The sequence below is a fragment of the Acromyrmex echinatior genome, chromosome 14 (genome assembly GCF_024713525.1).
Source record: "Acromyrmex echinatior isolate Ae372 chromosome 14, ASM2471352v2, whole genome shotgun sequence".
NCBI lineage: Eukaryota > Metazoa > Arthropoda > Insecta > Hymenoptera > Formicidae > Acromyrmex > Acromyrmex echinatior.
The window spans coordinates 8072346-8097189 of NC_141865.1; the positions used below are offsets into that span (position 1 = coordinate 8072346).

General features: G+C 36.7%; 1 protein-coding gene across 2 annotated transcripts in view; it reads right to left on the reverse strand.

Moving 5' to 3' along the window:
- LOC105152177 (signal-induced proliferation-associated 1-like protein 2) overlaps nt 1-24844 on the reverse strand; it is a 69481-nt gene that overhangs the window by 13231 nt on the left and 31406 nt on the right. The window contains exon 2 of one of the 2 annotated variants that reach the window (XM_011066297.2): nt 16935-17077. The exons of the other annotated variant lie outside the window; for it this stretch is intronic. Within the exon in view, the coding sequence (XP_011064599.2) occupies nt 16935-16940 (6 nt within the window). The 5' untranslated portion in view covers nt 16941-17077. The remainder of the gene's footprint in view (nt 1-16934; nt 17078-24844) is intronic. 2 annotated transcript variants of the gene reach the window in all.

The window sequence follows — 24844 nt, forward strand, 5'->3', positions numbered from 1 at the left end:
ATTATTATGTGTATTTTCTATTTCTACGCGAAGCAGTGCTTTCGTAAGTCATTAACGCGGATTACCATTGTGACGTTTATTCATTTCGGTAGATTTATTTTCGAAAATGTACAATATATCGGTGAAAGATTTAGCGTCTATCTGCGAATTGCATCTTTCGCAGGGGGGGTAATAATGATGCGTACAGACTCTACGCAGGCGATCGTTGAATTCCAGATGCGTCTGTGGATTCGCTACCTCCTGCCTCGCAGCGTGCTTGCATATGTTCGACCACGCGTGGGTGATACTTGCAGCATGTACGAGATACGTGCAGAAAACGAGTAGCCGCGACCTGCATAATACGGGTCTCTATCTCAAGGCCTAACGCGTCTATTTCACTCGTGAATTGCGTTTAACGCAACTCCAAAGTCGTTCCTTTCTGAGGCTTTCACAGGGAAGGCTATCTTTCTTTCCTTCGTTACAGATACGCGTGTTCTAGAATTATCGGCAGTCTTATGCCCGTTTCTACCAATGCTCTTCATCTTTTTTTAGTTCTAAAGAAAAATGAACACTATAAAATTCATAATGTCAAATTATTACAATTATAATTTGAGTTATTCTTAATTATTTCTGATAAAGTTCTCTATCACCGTGACACTTTTTCTCCAAGTGTGGTGCTGTCTTTTATATTTAAAGTATATCAATATGGACGTTAATTACTTGAAGTTAACAGAAATGGATTGATTTATATTTTAGCACACATGGGAGTTAAAAGTAACTCAAGATATTGGGTTGCCATTACTCTTTTGACATCAAACAGTGAAGAGTAAGATTAATCTACATTGATAAAAACAGGCATTACATAGCGACTATCGCGAAGCAAAAGTAAGAAAATCGGTCCCTCGATAACGGGATCGCTTTGGTATCATATTAAATTTAATTAAATTTATCTTCTCGCGCATTTTATCTGTCGTTTATCCCTCAAGTTTGCTACGAGATCTGTCGTTTTCTTATTTAACATTTCTATTTAAATAAATAAAAAGACATAACATGAAGCGCACCCGGACGAAAGAATGCGAAAAAATGAAACACGACGAGATCCTGCGGGTAGCCGGCAAGGCGATAATGGAGAAGAAACTTAAGAACCAATCCCACGGTCAAGCCGAGTTGACTCATCGAGCACTCGACTCGCCAAGGACAACCGTGTCCGTAAGCTTCGTCCCGCCGGAAGGAAATACTTACGTTCGTTGTAAACAACCGTGCCGCGATCGTATTGAGCGATAATAATTCGAATCGTACTGACTCAATCGCTAGACTTATCGTTGCGAATATGCGTACAATATATCGAATATCGTAGCGTAAAGGAGACACGTAAGGGGCTCCGCACAATAAAAGGAACAGGAAACGGAGAATGAGAATTTCAACCTATCGGAAACTGTGTGTATTCCACAATACATGATATTTCTGATAGGTTGAAATTCTTATTCTCTGTTCTCTGTTCCCTGTTTCTTTTGTTCTACAATGTGCTTTTTGCTCCCTGTTTCTTGCTTTTTGCTATTATTTACACTTTGTTTTTTTGCTTTTTATCCGATTTTTTGTTTTATATCGCCCGAGATAAAAGTCAGCGCACTTCGAAAGAAACAAGAAATATGTAGCAGAGAAAGAAATACAATTGTCGATAAAATGGTTGCAGGAGAGAAAAAAACAAAAGATAAAAGACAAAAACAGGAAACAAAGAGCGCAAGTTTGCAAAATAGGCTTTACGCTCACCTGTTTGGCCATTTTAAGTCAGACATCAAAATATAATGCATTTTTGAAAAAAATGTTACAAATAAAAGTTGTAGGGTTTAAAGAGGACCGTTAGATGAGCTATTTAGATTTTGGATCCCAATAACGCCCAAAAAAAATGAACCTGGCATCAAAATTTAGCATCTTACAATTATTTTAATGATGCAATGAAATTATTTTCAAACCTGTACCTAGCCTTTCAAATGCTCCATAAAAATCTTTCTTTTCGTTTACAATTTATTTGATCTTGTACATTTTACAGATTAGAATAGAATAAAAGTTAAACACTCGACAAACGTAGAAATTGTAGTAATTAACAATTATTATATAAATACACAGTTCCATTATAAAAAAATTAATATTCTCGAACAGTAGTCATAGAATAAGAAACAAAGAGGAAATAAATAAAGAAGCTTCAGTGTTTCACAATTTCACGTGTATTCTACCGTTTCACAGCTCGTTGCGTAACATTCGTCAAGATTAAGGAATCCGGGCGATGAGCGGACGTTGAATATCGACATGACGTGCTCTACGTTGCATCAGCGTGTGAACGCGCGTAATCAGGGCTTATGTGTTTCGTTTCGTCTCGTTTCGTCTCGTTGCGCCTTTGTTCAGGAACAGCTGTTCCGTGCGCTTCCTTCACGTGCGATCGACGGCCTTGTATACGCGACGCAGTGATTTATGCGTCGATTCCCGCGTCGGACAACGCGAGATCGCGCAACGGGAACGAGATAGGTGTTTAACGCCAAACAAAAGACGTCACGCGCAGGTGCAGCGTGCGGCCGCACTTAAATGTAAATGCATCGCGCACCGAGCGTTATCGGCTATTATTTATTATTCCATTTATGTTAATTGGTCTCCTACTAATTGGAAAATAATAAAACGACTAGTAAAATAATCGTGAAATATTGGGTCATCTAAAAAGTATCCGCGGTTTTTTCACCATCAACACTATCTAGTGACAAAAAACCGCGGATACTTTTTAGATGACCCAATAGATTTGCAGCGAAAAGAATAGTTTCGCTAAAGTATCTAAAAATTTAGGTAGATACAGATCTGAAAATAATTTTATTTGGACCAAATCAAAACAATTGCGTGGGAATCTCGAATATGTATATAAGTAATGCTGTTAAAAAATTTTGACATTCTAGCAATCAGTTTGAGCGTCATGAGTTGCATAATTAATTTGATAGCCAACAAAATTATTTTCAGATCTGTATCGAGCTAAATTTTTAGATCAGCAAAACCGTTCTCCTTTCAATGCATGTATTTTTTTTTCTTTTCTTAGAATCACTGGCTCCCTCGTATAAAATAACAAGATCGTAAAATAAAATAGTTTATTTATAATGCGCTTTTTATACGTCGCTAATCGACACCGCGAGCGCACCGATTAATGCATCCGCGGGCATTTCATACACTTCATCCGCGGAAGGTAAGTCGACAAAGTCGGATAGGTCGAACCGAGAGAGAAAACGACAGCCGATGTTACACGTTCCACAGCCACTCTGAAAGATAAGAAGACCACCTTCGAGCTACCGAGAAGCTCTCGATGTCTCGATAACCGGTCGCGGACGATCGTCATACGGATGAAGAGCGGGCGGGTGGCCTTGTAGCTGATTACGATGAGTGCTCCGGTACGTAAAAAAGGAAACCTGAAACCGAGGAGAGTCGCGGATGCCATATTTAACACATTAAGCATGAAATAATTGTGATTACTTATGATCGAATTGCGCAAGTATTACGGAAGTCGAGATCTAACACGCGATTTCCCTGCGAGCAGCAGGGAATATATCTTCTCCGATTTCTGATAATATATCCCCAAAAAAAAAAAAATATTCTTGATGTACGTAATCTTATCGCAACCGTATAAAAATAAAACAATATTAAAATTAGATCAATATAATTCCGATTTTTCTCTCTCTTGAATTGAATTAAATATAAGATTGACTTATTGTCTTAAGACAGAAATAATATAATACATAGTAATATTTTTATATATTCTTACGTCCGGATGCTGGCATAGTATTTAGCACAAAATCGATGTTACCAAAATTATTTTATTCTAGATTTAAGAATTTTCATTGAGAGTAAAATATTTCTCTTAGTAACAAATATAATCATCAAATATAATCGTCTCTATATCGATCCTATTTCATGACAGATTTAAGAATAACAGCATCGAATCCGGAAATCTTTTCGGCACTGAAAGAAAAGGTTGGTTGCTGCATTTTCATATGACTGCAGCAATCAAATTTTGTAGCAGCAAATTTTTAGTTGTGTTAGCCTATCCGCAATGTCAGTATATGATTTCGATACAATCTAATCAAAAACTGGTTACTGCAGCCATATAAAAATGTCATGCCATATTTTACTATCTAAACTTGTTGCAACAACCAATCTTTTTTTTTTCAGTATGCGAGTGTATTCTGTATTCGCGTTCTCTATTCATTTGTAAGTCCTTCACAGCTATCTGTGCACGGTGCGCAGAAAAGCACCGGCTTCGGAAAAGCACTCTATCGAAAAGAGAGAATTCAGTAAATTGAAGAAAAGAAAAAAAGATGACGAACGCAATCACGAAAGCGGGCAATCCGTTCCACCCGCGATCGCCCGCGTGCTACCTTCAGGAATTTCCTACGCTTGGTTTGCCTGGGAGAAATCCTTGGCAACACCCCGGCGTGCCGGTGCATCGAATTCCACCGTCGGCGATCAGCGAGCGTGTCGTCGCGGGATCGCCTGCGCGACGACTTTTCCGCGCGTATTCGCGCTGTGGGAATGCTCGCGATGCGTGCAACCGCGGCGGCCGACGACGCGCGATGCGTGCGACCGCGTGTTCTCGCATCATCGCAGGTACAACACGCAGGTGAATCGTCCGTCCGCACTCTCTCTTCTCTCTCTCTCTTTCTCTCTTGCTCTTTCGAGATCGGATGTCCGCTTCGATAAGTTTCACGGATGGCCCGCGCTCGTACATTATGTTCTACCGAGCAGAACCGAGCGTATTGCAGTTCACTGTCATTTCTATGCCCGGGAAGTCGTCACGAGGGAAGTCGGTCTAAAATTATCGGTTCCGACATATTTATATCGTTGTGTTTGAGAAAACGAGATCAGTGAGTTGTGGAACGAAGAAAGTCCAAACTCTAAAGTTTCCAAGTGTACAACTTGAAAATAGTAGAAACCCTCTAATTAGTCATAACAAGTGCATCATTCATGTTTTGATAAAATTCAGCAAGTGCGAATAGATATGTGCTATCTGGCTTTATCTTACATGAATTATCAGAAAATATCGAATCAATCAGTGGATTTCTTATGAGAGTCAGTCTTCGATTAGAAAACAATGCGATAATCCGTCATCATCTATGTTATGATCAATTTTATAGAATATTAGCTTATGTAATTTTAGAATAACTATTGTAAATACTAAAAGGTCTCTGTGCTGTTTTACGACATTAAAATTTTATCGATTAGTATGTCAGCGTCACGGAAAGTTACTGAAGTGTTGTGCGAAATCTTATTTTTTTTTCTCAAGATATAGGAAGTTTACATGAGATTGCGCCGTGTTGTGTCTTTAATAAAGTAAATAAACGATCAGATATCTCGATGATCGTGGATAGGTATGCTTCATTAAATATTACACAACGTCCTTTAGATGAACTTTTCGATCGCAGGACGCTACTCTTTCAGCGCGCATATCGTGCTCGTTATTAATTAATTCATTCATTCATGGCATGGATTTTTTGTACCGTGCATTTTGACCAAATGCAACTAAATTTTTTATTATGTAAACAAAATATTTAGTAGCCACTAAAAAATGCCTCCAATAAACAGTTTTGCTTCATTGGATACGTGCACTAAATTTTTTTTAATGCAGGTATCCAATGAAGAAATCACGAGCGACGCTGCGGCGCCGCGACATCCTTTCGCACGTAGTTCTCGATAACGCGAGCACACCAGTTATCCCACAATTTCTTAAACGCCATATATGCGTGCACGGAACGCGTTGCCGAACTAGTTATGTAAATGTACGCTGCGCATTCTCGACACGATCTACGAGCGATCGGAATGTCCGTCTCAGAATGCATTCATGAATTGCATTCTTCCATAATTCTCAAACACGAACGTCAGATTAGATGTCAGATTTATTTCTGACGATTAATTGGGAAAAGTCGACAAGAACTAATTGTGCAAACATTCGCGTTGACATGATAATTATTTTAGTCCAACAGAATTATTTTCAAATCTGTATCTCTCTATACTTAAATACTTTAGATACTTCAGTAAAAAATCCTTCTTTCCACTTTAATATTAAGAAATAATTCGTTGAAATGCCGTGAAAATATAAGTAAGCCACATAAAATCCGTATTGACTATATACGTTCTTATCCTTGGATTCTCGTAAAATTAATGCAGCACGAATTCTTGAAGCTAATGAAGATTAAATAGATAAAGAAGCATCGTGGAAAGTACAGTGAATTTTTCACGGGGTCGTGTGAGATAAAAATACGTCATGATGTATCCGCTCTTTTACGATGCTACTATCGTGCGCACACGTGCGATAACATGCGACTTTATTAGCCGTTGGGAGTTATCACTGCCATATGACGAGTCGACGTCCTTATAACTTGCCAAAGAATTTTCCTGATATTAAATCTCGACTCTTTTAAAAGAAGAGTAATTTCAAAAAGATTACTAAAACAGAATAATTGTGATATATGTATGCACATTATAATTTTAATCGACAATAAAAGACTGATATTTCCACAAAAATTATGTTAATACGTATGATTAAAAAATTACTTTAATTCCTATGAGTTTTCAAATATTTAGAATTTACAAAAAAAATGTTAGATTTCCGAAAAAAGTTTCGAATGGAATGAAACTTGTTTCCTGGAAACTTAAAAAATTCCATTCAAGAATTAAGTGTTAAAATAATCGTCAGAATTGTTGGAAATCTTTATGCAAAAAAAGAACAGATTGTAATAAAGAAAAGACTTCAAAGAGATTTAACTTTCACATCCATATTTATCTGTATCTACACTCCTCGTTTAAGTCTATATGAAATATTCAAACCGAATATACATCTCTATTAGGGGAGTATGAAAAAAAACCTAAGCAAGCTAAGGCTTTTCATAATTACGCAAATTTCCACCATGGGAAAAGCTATTCGCATTTTTCCCTCTTGAGTGCCTAGAGCGTGAACGTACAATCCGCATAAAGACGTGATTACTTTACCGTTCTCGCGAAACTAACATGTCGAGTTTATAATGGTCATTGCAGTGGAAAGCGTTTTTCCGTTGGTTTCCGCCCGTTGATTGCATTCGCACCTCCTTATGTGCATTGGGAAAGTCATTATTCTTTAAATTATTTCTTACGAGGATAGGTACAAGTACGACGCCGTATTTAGAGCGTCGACGATACTAAAGGCTTCGGCAAATGCACAAGTATCACAATTCAGGATCTTCTTAATTTCTATTATTAGAAAAAATATACATATTAATAATTTTGATATCCGCGCGCGATATAAATAAAATACTTATGTGAATTTCCGCGATTATTAGCGCGTAAATTAAATTATCCATTCATAACGCGATAAGATATAATTCGCAACTAATTAGGATGTACTTATAAAAAGAAATTAAAGTAAACGCAAACGTTTCGACTCTGGATTTGAGTCCTCTTCAATGTGAAAGATAAGTACAAACGATTGATAATTTGTACTTGACTTTCGCACTGAAGGGGAGTCAAATCCAGAGTCAAAATATTTACTTTAATTTCATTTGGTATGTGTACGTTCAAATTAATTGCAAATCTTATCTTATCACATCATAAATCCATAATTTACGCATCAGCAACCACTGAGCCGTATACAGATATTTCACTCGTATTGGCTTTATTTTTATCATAAATAGAACCATAAATATTACTGTTGTATTTTTTATATTTTTATATCATTGCCTATTGTTATAAAATCGTCGTGTACAACTCTGAAAGAAGTGGAAGAAGCGGATGGTAACTCTTTAGCTGTCCTGTACAGTAATTTCGCGAGGCAATTACTCCAAGTGGCATGTGTCCAGGGTGACGGCCAAAACTTGATACATATTACAAAAAGATTAACCACAGTACGCTGGGCTGCCAGCGGCACGCATCCTCGCCGAGTTTCTGGCGAGAAAGAAATTCCTAGCACGCGGCGAACATTAATTTCGCGGCCGGTTTTTGCCAGCCTGACGAGCGGCGTGGTGTGCACGTTACGTTGCCCGCCAAAAAAACGTAATAGCTATTAATGCCTTGGATATGCTCGGAAAAGTCCCTTTTTCCTCCTCCGTCAGCTTCTGACAGCCACGCGGCTGCGAAAACGTCAGTCGGGTCGACTAGTGTTTTTCGCGAGAGTCCTCGAGCGTGAAAATCTCACCGAAGGAAGCGGCCGAGGCGATAGCAAGAAATATTCTGTTATCGCGACTAGGAACTCACGACTCGATTATCACGTATAAGAACGAGAACGAACGCTAATTATTTCCTGAAGAGAATAAACTAACGCATAGCCGCTCACTAAACTTACCGTTAGAGACTGTTAATTATTGCGAAAAGATTATGCGTGAACAGATATCGATATAGACGAGTTAATAAACAATCGACTAACCGAGAATTTTTTAATTGTGACACCAATTACTTGCGGTAAGCTCATCAATCTCGAGTTACAATCGTCGAATAATGTGACAATTTTCTAGAGGTCGCCGTTTTAACGAAGGTTATCGAACTTCCTTCGGAAGTCTGAATGAACGAGTGATGTTTCAGATAAAGCAATTAATTGTACCTAATTATTTAGTTAACAAGAACACGACACGCTGCGACAAGATATGCCACAATTCTTATCAACGAGAAGATAAACTCTCTACGTTTTCTCAAGATTATAATTACTTTACATTATCAAGATTATAATTGCATTTATGAAAGCATAAGCGCACTTAAAATATTCGAAACATTATGTTTAAATAAAAATTTTCCCATTTCATCTTAATTATTTTAAAACATGTCTACTTCTTGTTGAAACAATTTCTGATTCCAGGTTCTAAAATCGCCGCTAAATTTTTTCTATTACTTCCAAATATGTGTAATATGGAAAAATTCGTTTCCATACTTTTTCATTTTGTTAAAAAATATTTTTAATACATTCTTAATCACCATCCTGATTTTTAAGGGTAAAATTGTGATTACTTATTGACTCTCCTCGTATATTAAATTACTTAGGTAAGGAATGAATTATAGTTATCTGATAAGTTGTTAAGAGATACATGAAAATTCTAATACACGCATAAAACATGCGATAACAAATTGCGGTGTTCTAATAGCCAATGGCGAGAGTACGTGTGCGAGCGTATAGCTGATTACAGAATCGCAATTCTCTCTTTCCTCGATTTATACCTTCCCTACATCCTTAGCTGCAATAACTCGTAATGTAACGTTCCTGACGCGAGCGCATCGAAGCGGAGCGTCCGGTTGCGGATTAATTGGCGTAATGCGATTCAAATTTGCCCAATTAAAAATTATAATTCTCCTATTGTGCAGAGGACGTGAAACATGCAAAGCGGAATTACGTTGTAAACACGCTGGGCCAGCGTTATAACGGGGCGCGGGAGGAAAATAGAATGTGTGTATCGCGTGCGTATATAGCGGACGTCGACAGAATTTCTCCATGGACGCAAGAATCAGGGATTTCTCTTGTTAGACTATAACGTTAATTACAATTTGATTCTCATTACTTTCACAGCTAGACCCGTTAGGATTGTGCGAATAGGCTGCTCTTGATTATCCCCAATTAATATTCATTAGCGAGTTCAGTGACGTGACTCAATATTAGCGAGACTCGAGTATAACGCTTCTCATTGTATTCGCGATATTTGCCGCATAGCGTTGGACGCGGAACACGTTCGACGTTATCGCTATACAGCGTAACTATATAGCGTAACGTTTCCCGACTTGGACGACGTAATGAGAAGTCCGATAATATTACCGCATTACTCAATGCAGGATATCGGAAATCGAGTGGCGCGCGAGGGACTGATTGCAGAAGACGGTACGACGCATACGCATATGTGCGTATTTAATGTGCGTGAATTCAAGGACGCCGGCGCGTTTCGCATACCGGCTAATTACCGTCTCACGGACGACGCACCTCCACGTGCGTTAACTGTGCACGCACGACGGTCCATTGCCAGTCGGGAGAGAAGAACAGAGAGCATAGTCAGAACTAGAGATCTTCAAGTAACAGATTGGATACTATATGTTTGGTCCGCCATATTTTTCAAGATCTGCTTAAGATAGAATAGGATAGATTATGCATAAGATATTAAGGTGACCTTATATGATCAATAATATTGTCAGTATTAACAAATACTGATAGTATTAGTGATCGTGTATGGTTAATATTGATGGATGACGTAGGACGTAGAATACTGACGGTGATCTAGATTTTGATTTCCAAGCATCCAGTATTAAGACCCATGTCACAGTATGTCACAGTGTAATAAATATAGTTCATAAAATTAAAGTGAAATATACTCGTATTGTCCATATTACTGATCGTGTAGGTTGTAAAAATACTAAAAAGATTAATGCATACTGTTAGTATTACTGATTCAGTATTATTGACGTATAGGGTCACCTTTAGAATGAGATAAGCTAGTTCACTTGTTTTTACATATGTAAAATTCTTAGAGTTAAGCTGGAAACACAAAAGACAATAGGAACAGAGAATAAGCCGTCCAATCAGAGTTCTGAGATATAATATTCAATATACGTATTAATATAGAAAAGTAGTAAATGCAATACATTAAAATGTCAAGGCTTTTTTAAAAAACGAGCAAATATCTACTAGTTAACTATATTTGCTCGTTTTTTAAAAAAGCCTTGACATTTTAATTTATTCAATATATTACTTCAGAGCTCTCTTCTGATTGGGAGACTCGTTATTCCCTGTTCCTATTGTCTGTGCCTATTGTGTTCCCAACTTTAGATTCTTCGTTTCCTTATTTTTGTATGCTTGCAACATAGCTGACAGCGCCTTAAATTGAAAACTTATCGGGAACTCGATACAATAAAGTTTACAAATGTTTCCAATATACTCGAGCGTTCGTGCACGATGTATATTAAAACGTACGCGGGACACAATGACGAGTCATAAAGTCAGTGGCGCATCAAACACGCCTCTCTTTGTAAAAAGGCCGCACTCAGCCGTAACGGGTAATGATTACTGGTAGACAATAAAAGACTGCGAGCGGGCGGAGAATCCGCGTAATGACGAATGCGGTGTTTATCGGCAAAGTGCATTTCAAAGTAGCGTTCCTCCGGCGATAAGTTCGGTACATCATTCTGACACGTGAGAAAAGACAATTAATTGCACGCGCGCCCACCGTACTATCTTACGGCCCTTAACCGCGATACCGTAACTATCTTTCCCTTCGCTAAGAAATAAACTTAATATCTCGCAGCGGGATGTGCGGGATGTGCGGGATGTAAGGCGAGCGAATTGCAAGCTCGTGCTTTGACGATATTATCTGATGGAGCAACGATTGCTGCTACATTACTTACTTGTGCCCAGAATTACTTCGTCAAAACCTTAACAGCGAGTATTAAATCTGTATTGAAAGAATGATTTTGCTAAATATCTAAAAGTTTAAGTATATAGATACAGATTTGAAGATAAATTCTTAGTCAAAATAATTATGTAGGAAACTCAAATATGATGAGCAGTCCTGCAAGAAATGTTGACATTGTAGCAATTAATTTGAGCGTTCTACGTAATTATTTTGATGACAAAATTTATTTTCAGATCTATATCCGGCTAAATTTTTAAATACTTCACAAAATTGTTCTTTTCGTGTACAGTTACGTGAATAAATTGGGTTAATAATGCAAACTGGTGCACGTAGTCATGAATTAATTATCTGTGCAAGTTCGACAAAACGCATAATTAGCCAAGTAATTAGGTGTATCTAATTTCCTTTAATAAACCGTACGACGATGTTAATTGTTTTCATACAGCTAGTGCGCATTGTACTCTGAATATTTAGATAACGTTAATCGAAGCAAATGCCAATGATGTTAGCTCGATGAGCCGACAGCGCGTAAACATTTGCGAGTTAACGAGATCACGGATCAAAGTCAAGTTTCGCGTGTGCCTTATTGTGTGCCGCGGTGACAATTAATACAAAAGGATGGATGCAGCGTGCATCCTTAGCTATTTGGTTCTACGAAGCTACTTTGGTTTTCATGAAACATTCGTAATCGTCGGAGCTGCGTAAGAAAAAAGGGATCTAGGACGACGGACGAACCTGCGCGACCAGTCGATCCCATCGCGATACCCGACTTATTGGTCGTTGACCACATTATATTCTGTAATGGGCGAAGCTAAGCTGCTTGTTGTTCAATGGCGTGATGATTCCACATCAGAGACAAAAAAACAACCAAGGTGTTTATGATTTCTCGAACGAGCTTGCGAGACATCCTCTCTCGCTTTATGTTAAATCCGGAATGTGAGTGGAATGCAAACAAACTCTTCATTAGGAAAATATAAAATCTTCATTCTGTTCGTTATGCCTTAGAACTCTGCACGAAAACGAACATTATTTTCTTCTTACAATAATTATATCAAATGTCTTGTAATGTTATCCTTCAATTTTTTAATCATTTCTGTATAAATATTAATCAAAATGAACTTTTTTTAGATCCGGAAATAATAAGATATTTTTGACAATAAAAGTTGTTATTATTAATATTGTAAATTATTGATTGTTTTTCGATTTATTAGTATTTGAAAACATTATGCATTATACATATTTAATTAAAATTTTCTGGAAAAAATAAAATCAACAAACGTTAAATGAAATAAGCATGTTAAGTAGTCTTTCTAAAAAGATTTTCATAAATATTACGTTTCTCTGTTGCGAGATTTTGATGGAAATGTATATTCACAAGTTCTTTAAGAATAATTATTAAAAAAGAAAAATATATATATTAAATAATATTCATACAAAACAATATTTTTCAATTCACATTTATTCGTCACTGCTGGAGTGTAAAAATACTCGTTCACATATAAAAAAAAAAAAGAAATCAGGTAAGTATTCCTCAGGGCTAAATAAAAATCATTTGAAATAAATATTATTCGTAAAAACTACTGCAGTATATGCTACGTAAATGTATTTAAAAATACAAATGTTTTCATATACATGCTACTTTAATTTGAGAAAATGCATATTTCATGATGTAGACGCTTAAGGAACGAAAAAGACTGCATCAACATCAGCGGCGAGTTATTATGCAAAGAAGATTCGAGAACCATTACTCTCTAGAAAGAACGCGTAGCTGAGCCAAACTACTTGCACTTGTTGGAGTAACAGATCGCAGGCCGTTCGCACGCTTTAATCCGACAATGCAGAAGATAAGTTAACGGTATATCGACGTATCGAGCGACTGTGCGTATACAACAAGCACAAGACCATCAATCACGGGCACCGTTTTGAAGACGACGAGCAATAAGAGGAGAGATGAAGCAAGGAGCAAGAGTAGGAGGAGGCGGAAAGGGAGGAGGAAAAGGAGAAGGTTCACGAGGCCAGATGTAATCGAGATCATCATGCTTCGTGAAAAAAAAAAAAAAAAGAAACACCAAGGGCAGTCACTCTAGCCATGCGGTTACATCACGCGGAGCATCGGCCTCGCAACCCTTTTTCTACGCGACTTGCGGACATGTGAATATTCTTGTTAGCGATCGTGAAGGAGATCTGTTCTATCGATCGCAAAGTCGATTCTGGCTCTCTGTGAAAGTTGTTGAAATAAAAGAAAAGTTAAAAATAATATGAACTTGATAAATCACGCTAAGGAGGAAGAATTTGTAAAAATTAATTCATAATGTATACAAATTAATACAATCTACTAATTTAAATGCTTCAAATAATTCAAATTAAATGGAGTAAATAAAAAAAAAAATAGAAAACAAAATAGACTGTTGTTATTTAATTAATTGTTGTTATTTGCTGAATCTCTCTTGAATAGATTAGATTAGATTTTTCAGTAGTTTTTTTATTGTTATTAATTTTATTACGGAAATATATATTTTTTTTAGTATATAATCTACTAATTCAAATGCGTAAATGGAATACATAAAATAGAAAATACAATTGATTGTTGTTATTTGTGATTAATTTGATTGTAAACTTTGAATTGGATTAGATTATTTTCCAGTTTTATTATTACTGGTTTTATTTCACGGAAGTGTATTAAAATTCTTGCGCAATTATATCCGCGAGAGTCGGCTATAAGATTGAATTAAACCATAGCTGACTGCGACATTCGGGAGCCATTTATTATTTCTGCGTGATACATCGCGATACTTTATTGCCGACACACGACGGATATTTCACGGTCTCGCAATGGGATATCTTCGAATTTATGAACCGGACGAGATATTACGGTATACCAGGATGCATTAAAGCTCGCTACAGGTGTCTTGAAACTAAAATCAACTTCCGATTAGCAAGGTTTTATAATCGTGTTTATCACCATTAATTTCGCTATTTCTAGAAATTCTGAAATATTTATCTTTCGCAGCGTTAACGTCAAATGCTAAAGCTGTTCGAATGAAAATACATACTGCGATTAATCAAAATTCGCGAATTAAAATCACAATTAAAATCACGATAAAAATCGAGCGCACATACACACGGCAATCATCGCAATCGTCGCAATCGCACGTGTCATTTGTCGCTGTTGGCTCCGGATAAGCGACGATAAAAAGAGAAGGAAAAAAAAAAACTTTCAAAGTTCGGCGGTGTTGTGAAAATTTCATTTGTAAGTCAAATATCGAACCGCCGCGTCTCTGTTCTGAATCCGATAGTTGCCGCGTTCCGGCATGCGGTTCGGTAAGGTTTCAGGAATGTACCCTCTCAATTCAGGACAATCGGACGGGAATGCGAGGACCGTCGGCGTCGTCGGTTCCGCATCACGTCGGGAGAGGAACGAGGAGAGGCCCCCGCGTGTGTGGAATTTCTCTCTCTTTCTCTTTCTCTCCGGCTCCGCCGACAATGAGTCATCCACGAGACCTATGCATCGCATCGCGTCGCGTCGCGTCGGCGGACCTTGAGTGTTAATGCACGATACTCGATAGGCTATCGAGTATCGATATATGGTCCTTTATGATTTCTCCGAGGGGTCTCGTCAATAAATATTTAGCCCCCTCCCCCCCCCACCCTCGCGCAAGCGAAGATATTATGAAGCCAACGATTTTAATTTTAATAACAATTTGATATCCTCGAATGAATTCGGAGTTGATTATATTGGGTCATCTAAAAAGTATCCGCGGTTTTTTGTCACTAGATAGTGTTGATGGTCAACACATCTAGTGACAAAAAACTGCGGATACTTTTTAGATGACCCAATATATCATATATTTAATATTTTTCTTTGAAGAAATTATTGAGTAATCGACTAACTGAATTTGAATAAGACGAAGATTTCCGCGGGGACATCTGTCGTGAAAATGATACTTCTACATTGTTCATTAAAAATTGTCTATTAATAAAATCATAATATAATAGAATTTAATATAATTCAGGTTTATATAGAAATTGAAGTATAGACGCGGTATTTTTTTTTTTTTAAGCATCTCTAATCGTACCTCGGTCTTCTTCACGAATCGAGATTCATCCGCAGCATCCGCGATCAACGCGTCGTTTCGCGGCAAATTCACTTTCTCGTCCCCGCTGTCATTCTTCTCTTTTTTCTGCTTCTTCGGCGACGGCGTCAAACACGTCATCGCATGCCTAATGCCGCGAATTATCATTTTCGACATTGTAACGCGCGAGCGAACAATCTGGTAGTTGCCCTGCCGATGGTCATAGTTGAACTGAGCAAGACCACGAAGCGGATTCGTATGATTAACAATAGCAGAATCGCGCGCGAGCCTGTTCATGCAATGCGCGCGGAGTAAACGTGCACCAACATGTTCCGCCTCTCAGAGGGGGAATAAACTAGCCGTTCGTGTAACCAGAGGATATCTGAATCTTCACAACCATCTTCACAATCTTCTCCACCATCATCGTAATATCAGTTCGATAATCGAACCGATAATTCCTCTTCCACTGGAATTATATGACTTCATATTGACGTTTTAAGAATACTATCATTGATTGGAATTTATGAAACCTCAGTTCTGAACTTATAAGTCGTAATAATATAAAACTTTTAGAATATTTTTAATTATATCTGGACTCAAATTTTATCGATAAAATTTCCAAAGTTTCAAATTATTATAAAACTTTGTTACGTGACAGAATAATTCTGAAAATAATTATGTTTATAGTATTTATCATTAATTGTAGTTGGAGTCATTATTGAGCCATTTTAATAAAATTAAAACAGATCAAACAAATTTACATAACTTACGTTATGTAAATATATGATACATATTTATAGTTATTACAAGCATTCGTTTCCTTGATGATATAATATAATCTTATTATATGATATCTTCTCTCAAGATTAATAATCTTATTGTATGATATTTTCTCTCAAGACTAATAATCTTATTCATCGATAAGATATGTATTATATTTTCTAGACCGACAAATATTCTGTAACTAAATATTTTAATACTCAAATAAATCCGTTTATATCTTACTATATCGTTTTAGTAATACGACGATAAAGATACGAATATCAAATCCAAATAAAGGCACAGTTGCGAGAAAAAAAAACTCAGGCACGAATTGCTTTTTTTCGTCATGATAATATATCAACTCTCGTGAGGTATTATTGATATCCGGATATCCGGTGTATGTCTAGTAATATCACATGTGATATTTTGTACATGGAGATACGTGTTATCTCATATTAGGTCTTGATCCAATCGACGCTATCAATAATGGTCCGCTCGATTGTAGAAGAAACATGTGGATTCAATTGATTTATCAGTTAAAGTGACAAATTTACTTTACACAAAATTAGGCTGAAGAACTTTGCAACGAATAAAAGTTAGCGTCAATATTACGGGAGCTTGTGTGAAGAATTCGATTCCCAAGGAGAAATACTCCAAGTTGATCGAAATGTAATTTTATCGGAGCAAGTACATCTTCGGTCACTTTGTAAGTTTCAACTAGTTTACAGCTAATTACTTATCGTACTTCCATAGCTCGGTTGCGGCTGCATCGCGACCCTGTTTGCGGATTGAGTTACACACTCCCTCGCTTTCGCTTCTGAAAGGGCCCTATTTACACTTTCAGCCACGTCGAAAGAGCAAAGTAAGAGCTGTCGAGACGTGACACATCTGCAAAACAGAAGTGGTTTATAGGATCAGCCCTTTCGATGCAACGAAGTAAAAAGCGAACGATTGGCAGCGTCACCGATTGGGAGACGTAATCTGGAGACAGCTGCTTTACGTGTGTACGTGTTGCGTACGTGTGCGTGTTTATAAACTTGATCCAGACATTGCATCGTGCGCATCTACTTTTTCCATGAGCGCGTTTAAACTCGCGTTTAAGACGGATTTCCTTTTACGAAAGCTTGCTCCGCTAGGATAACTATCGGTTATCCAACCGAGGTAGCTTTGATTAATCGCTATCCCGCGTGCAATTAACGTCTGGCGCATCAACGTATATTGTATCCTGTTGAAGAGTTGCGACGTGGCTCGATTAGGAATGGCTGTTGATAGAGAAAGATTTTATTGCGCGTAAACACACACACGCTCGATGAGTGATTTCGATCATAAATTAAAGCGTAACTATATATTTGCGAATGAATTTCTATTAAAGATTTGCGAAATTTATGTAATAATTAATGAGTAAAATATATGCTTATCGCGATAATCTCTTCTTTTTGTAAATAACACGAAGTTGTTTTCAAGAATAGTTATTTTAAAAAGAAACATAAAATTTTTAATTAGATTAAAATAAGTGGAGCGTAGAGAATTATTCTATAAATCATTAAGTTGTCTTAATGACGCACACAGAAAAATATTATTCTATTACTAAGAAAAGTGATTATTCAGTTTACTTTATTTTAAATAACGGGATTATCTTAAAGTAGAATAAAAAAACCTTAAGACAATAACGTATATTTTTTGTGCGTCAAATACAATAAAAAATATTTTCTTGATAATAGTCTTAATATACTTATTGTCAATTTAAAAGGAAATTCATTATTATGTACTCAAAACAAGAATTTATTTTTTCTTTCTAAAAAAATAAATAAAATATTTATTATAAAATTTTTTTATCAAACAAGTCATTTTATATAATAAGCAAATCAAATTTATTTTAATTTAGGAATTTTTATTGAAATATTAGATATTTACTAGGATTCAGAATTTTTAATAAATATGATATTTGTGATGAACTTGAACACTACGATGTGAAATTCTGAAATACTTCAAACACACACAAATAAATAATATTTAAATACAATATGTATTATTCCGTGTACGGAAAATATGATATAGTACAAAAAGATATATTTCAAAAATCAAACGCCCTTCCGACAATATGGAAATCTCAAAAGTTAGAAATTCCACTGATTGTGAAAGACTAGATCGTGGAAAATCAAGCCAGCTCTGCTTTTCCAACGTTTAGCGTAGATTCAGAAATTAGTAACATGCGAACGGACGACGTAAATGAGTTCTCGTTCGAGAAACGTGGAAATTGTAAGAACTATCCGAAGGAAAAATGAGAATAAAACTCGTGGATGTCGCGCCAAATTGGAACTTGCTCCGATTGCGCGATGAAAGAAAACCAGCGAGAGGTTCTACGTGGATTCTTACGACACTATATCACACTTTCTATGTTCCCGGGAGAACAAGCGAATACTCGGACGTAGAAGAGAAAAGAAACTAAGAGAAAAACATTGGGGAAGAATAGATTACTAAAGGGACCTTCATTCTTCTTTAAACTAGTGCAGATTTTCGGATCTTGGCACGAGGGAAGTGTCATCTCGCTACGAGCTCCGTTATCTCGAACCATTATACTTCGTAATCATCTACCGTTCTTAGATGTCATCGCGAATGACGCTGCATAAAGTACGCCGAGATCGTTAACGTTCTTATTCTGGTACAGCTGCACCGGCATGCTGGCCGGTATAATCCATTTGCGGAATCGCATCCTATTACGATGCGAATCTCAGTCAATTCGCGGCGAGACACGTAATCCATGCAGCACATCAATAGGTGGTTCTTCAGGGAATAATAATCATTAACACCATACCATTTGCATCAGAGATCAGGATACTGATTACATCGTGAGAGAATTCTTTGAAAAAAAATTCCGGGGGGTTTCAATCTTTTTGCAGCCGGTGTGGCGCTTCGATAAAGTCGGACGTATACAAAAAGAGCGTTTTAAAGTCGAAGGATAATTGTACTGATTTAAAAAAAATTTTTCCCCTCCGAGTATATACGTACAAAAGATAAAATACGCTTCTTTTTAGAAAGGATAATGTGCGATTCGATTAGATAAAATCACATATACGAAAGTTACTGTGCACTAAATACTTAATATGTACTTCTCGAAACGCTCTCTCGCAGAACCGTCATTCTGATGATAGTGACTTCCACGGAATGTCGCTTCAGAGTTATGATCATAGTGGACGGGGGAGAGGTACGTGCATCATTATCTCCGTAACTTCTTATTCGGTTAATTGCTGGCTGCATTTCTTAGCGTGCAGGTGCATAAGGAGACAATGAGGTCGTCGACCTGATACCATCGTTGTTGCATAACGAGCCTTTTACCCGCGTGACCTACGCACGCACGAGGGGGGGTTGTTCAGCCCCTCCGCGAGGTGCCTATCGCGTTCGCGGATTTATTAAGAACGGGGATCGAGGGACACGGTATAATTTAATTGTTGATTTAATTATAGCGTCTACCGCGCTGCTAAATTGCTTTAACGCCACAATGCTCAGCGCCCATGATAATTAAGTACCTACGTGCGCTATTTTATTGTTCCCTTTCGCTCTCACGCCGTGAGATAATGCGGGTTGTCCCGAGAGAGTGCAAACTCCTTGGGATTCTCGATGTTATACTCCGTTTAATCCATTTCAATTATTTTCAAACGGAAGTTTTACGTAACCAGGTACGTACTTCGAGAGTCCCAAAGAGAGATGAAATTTTCTGTTAAACTCATATTTTTAAGGTTTTATTAAAAGGGATCTCGCGGTAATGTTGAAGCCTATAAAGATAATATTATCTTCAAAGATAATGTTAATATATAATAATAAAAATAAGAAATATCACGAAACTAGTATATAATGATGACAAATATGTGGGCGTAAATATAAAACGTACATAAAATTCGAATGCATAAACGTTACATAATAATATTTCTTTAAGCGATCTTTACGATGCTTATTAAAAACTTTCATCAGCGATAAAGACATTCGAATAAATTAATTGACTTTAATACTTAAAGTGTGCATAAGTAATGACGACTTTACGAAAATGCGACGGATGAAACTGAATTTCATGAATATTTGTAATTCGACTTTTATAAAATTAAGAAGCGTAACATCTGATTTATAATACCTTTGGTAAAATGCAAATTGGTCTTGTTAGAGAATTGTCTTGGAAGAGCATAAATTTGATTGTCTAAAAGGATGGAGATTGGTGCAGCAAATTCGTACTTGAACATGTACTAAAACTTTAGTTTCTTTAATTTCTTAAGAGAAGCGTGCATAAATTTAATTGAAACTTGCGCAGAAGAATGACATGAATTCTTGTTGTATATTCATTTGATTCTTCTTTTAACAACTATAAATTATACAATCTGTAGTTACATAAGAAAGAGTGTAGTTTAAAAATTACAGAGTCAGCTTGTTATAATTCTTTCCACGTTATTACGCTATTCTCAAAACAATTTATGTCGTTCTGTAATTTATAAAGCTTGCCTTTTGTGTCCGATTACGACATAAACATGTCAGAAACGACAGTTTTGCGCTTACTTTTTTTTGCTTCTCGGGTGCGAAATTGTTCGAGCATTTGCAAAACGGAAAAACGCAGCCTGTCATTTGTAGCATACGTACGTTTCACGTCCGTCAGCATTTATCGACGTAAAATTATAGTGGTGCGCGCCCGCGAAAAAATCGCGAAAAGGTTGCAAGAGAGAGAAAGAAAGAGGGAGAAAGAGAAAGATTGTAATACCGTAAAATGGGTGAGAAAGATTTATAGTACCGTAAAATGGGATTGTTATACGTTGCCTAGAGCAACTAGTCTAATTCTCGGAATAGGAAGTAAAATTACTATGCATGGATTTCTCTTTTTTATTGTGTATTTTTCTCCCGTTTCTCCGTTTCGTTGCGACTCTCTTGATATAATGATGAGATATCGCATAATTATGCTGTGCTTTAATTCATTCCAAAACTATTTTTAGATAAAGAAATTCCGAAACTACTTTTAGCTATATATATAAAGAAATGATATCCGAAACGTGTGTGTGTGTGTGTGTGTGTGTGTGTGTGTGTGTGTGTGTGTGTGTGTAAGAGAGATTTGATGCACAGATTCGTGACAACGAAAAGGGAAATAAGTAACCAAACGGAATCCTATTAAATGCTTGCTCCGTTAGAAGACCGCTGCGACGTTATGGTGTTTACCCGGTGTTTTAGAGATAAGCTCAAACCAGATAAAAGATACGGCACCTCGGAACCAGTCTGTTCCTCTCTCGCTGCTCAAGTAAAACGGTCGTCCGCTATGCGATGGCCGAGTAAGTAATGCCGCTGTTTACGGTCGTGCCCGCGTCTAGCTTGGTTCCCTTGTTTAATCTGATCTTCGTCTGGAAATCCATGCCTAGGCCTTTATACGTTGGACGATCTCTATTCGAAACGCTTAAACTTCGAAATTACAAAGGCTGCAATAAATTAGCAACAAACTCTAAGTTCCATAGAGTAAAAGAAAGAAGCAAAAAAAGCGCCCGTTGAATCAAATATATATAATACATTAAAATTAAATCTAATTGATTTAATTAAACAAAGTTTTCTTGTTGTATATTCATGATTATCACTTTTGGATTAGCATTCCTTTACATCGTAATATATTGGTTATTTCAATATGGAAGAAATTGTTATCTTGTGTTTTTTCTAAAAAGAAAATTATCAGATTTGATCTTCCTACAAGAGATTACTATTATATCTTGCTACCATCGACATTGTTTTGTAGTGCTTTCATTAAACAAAAAGTCACAAAATGTAATCTTTGCGGAAGATTTCTTTTCGAAACCGGAGAAAAATGGATGCGCGCACTTAAAAAGTCATCAAAATTTTGAGCGATTAGATTTTTTTCCGTCAATTGGAGAGCTGGAGATTCGTTCAAAAAGTTTGGGTTTCCCTGGTGAAAGAAAATTTTTCTCATAATTTTTATACGAATTGGAACATTTTTCAGAAATACTCAGAAATATTCGAAAAGTTTACTTCTTCTCTCAGAATTTCTCATACAAGTGAATTCTGAAATATTCTGAAATTTCTCATCCCATAATTTTTAAAAAGTATTTTTAAATTTTTTAGATTTTATAACATTTCATCAGAAATTATACTTACAAAAAATCTTAAAAATCTTACGATATTTTCAATTAACATATATGAAAAATTCTAAGAAAAATTTTCACCAGGATTCGAAACTGAAAATTGTAAACGTGAACTCATCTTGTTATCAAGTCTAAAGAAATATCGAAAAATTCCGTGGGATCATCCTCGTACATCGATAAATTGATGATCTGGTTGATCGTGATAATAATCCTTGCTCGCTCGCGTGTCCCCCGAATGCGCGTACCGTTCCTGCGGTTCCTGGCATATGGGGGCCGAAATGAAATTAAGAGCGGCGATTACGGGAGATAATGACTCGGGCGGTGTAAGTGGCGTTTCGCCGCGGGGCAAACGGATCCTGTTGATGGACGAGTCTTCCTCCCTCGGCTCATCTCGCGCATCTCGTCGTCGTTTGTTCGTGCATCCGCGCTTCGAAACCGTCCGACGAGCCCTGCGTACGGGATCGTTACTTGGAAACGATCAGCCCGTAACTGGACCTAACTCGCACCCAAGTGATCGAAAGAACGCGACCCACTCTCCCGACTCACCGATTCTCGCGCGATAATCCCGGTTGAAGAATTCAGTGGCCCCTTTGATGAATCTTCGATTTTATCGAGCGAGACAAAAATTTAGACTTCATTTAACACAGAGAAGCTCGGTGAGATCGATATAGTCGATAATTTACAAGATTAATCGAAAGTATCGGAGGAAGGATGTTAGATGGACGGCGTAATTAACACCTGGCTGAAATAAACACGGTATATACAGTGATTCAGTTTATTATTTCTTTTCCTAAAGTTCCATAATATTTTCTTAATTTCCAGACATTTCATGATTCTTCTCGACTTTCAATAATATTTTAAAATATTTCTATCTTCCTGATTTAGAAACCGTCAAATATTTTGTTGAAAGATTAACAATTTTACATAAATTATCATTAATGTTGCCGACACTGCTTGCATTTTTAATTGTTAAGTTGGTGGTATTTCCAAATACTACAATATATGTAGATATGATGTACGCATATTAAACTTCTTTAAAGCCAAAAATTTTATTATAATTCTCCTGAAAATTCCCTGACATTTTCCTAATTTCTATGACCGTTTCCAACTTCCCCGATATTTATCTGATCTCCCATTTTGCGACAATGTAAGTGCGAGATTACACGAAGGAACATGAGTACTTTATGAAGATAGATAGCGTTCAATTTTTGTGCGATTTCAATTAAACCGAAAGTGACAGATGCCGGTACAACGGCCACGTGATATTAGCATATTCATTAACGAACACATCCGAGCGCGGCGAAAAAGAATGAGAGCATATGTCGATCATAGCGTGCGGGAGTATTCGCATGTTTCAACATATGCCGTTTGTCCCTTTTGTCGGATCCTCCTTTCGATTTCGTTCTGAATGGATGGCTCTTTGTTCGGAGGGATTCCAACGAAAAGCGGAACTGACACGATTATTTTACGACTCTGTGAACGACCCTCGTTGTACGTAGCGTACCTCATTCTGTGAACTTTCGAATACAATGTAGCAGTCTACTCCAAAAAATAAAACTGGCAAAACGGATGACATCAAAACTTCCAGTATTAGACAATTACTAATTTTATTTAGAATTTATTTTACCCTATTTTAATTAATTTTTTTTTTAGTATTATATATTGAGAATCGCCATTGTGATTTTATACGCTACACGATAGAATTTTCTTTTGAAATTTACCCTGAAAATATGACAGTTGTGGAACAATACATTTTGTACAATATATTGTATTTCGAAGAATTTTAATGTAAATCTCTCTCATTCATTAATAAAACTACAATAAAGTATAAAATAAGTTTGATCAATTTTACTGAAGTGGAAAAAATCTTTAAAATATTGTATTGTACCACAATATAGAATCACGTATATAATCGCGTATAGAATCACAATGGCGATTCTCAATATACTAAATTAATTAAAATAGGACAAAATAAATTCTAAATAAAATTGTTAATAGTAATTGCCCATTACTAAAAATTTTGATATCATCTGTTTTGCCAGTTTTATTTTTAAGAGTAAAAAATTCTCTCCGTGTACATCTAATTGTTAGAACTTTATTTCCTCTAGTTTGCATCACTTGAAACTTAATTTCAATCGAAAATTTAACAATGTTAAAAAATATATTATTTATTTTGCGCTCCTAATAATTTATGATTTTTATCACATCGCATATAATTTAACGAAAAATCGTAATGTCGATCGATTCCGATAGATAAGATAACTTTTCTTTGCAAGCTCCAAGACATCATCATAAATCATGTAATTTTTCCCAGTTAAATTTAGGCATAACAAAGTAGCCTTATACAGTAAACAATCGAGTAGAAATAATGAATGTTCGTAAAACGGCGATCGGTAATGTCTCGAAAACGTCGGAGGCGTGTTTTTGCTGCTGACGCGACGATGCGCAGCGTCACGTGTGCGTGTTTATTTCCAGTAAAGATTAAGAGACCGGTCCCGTACTCTACGTGGCCCGTTGAACGGCCCGCCGCAGCCATGGC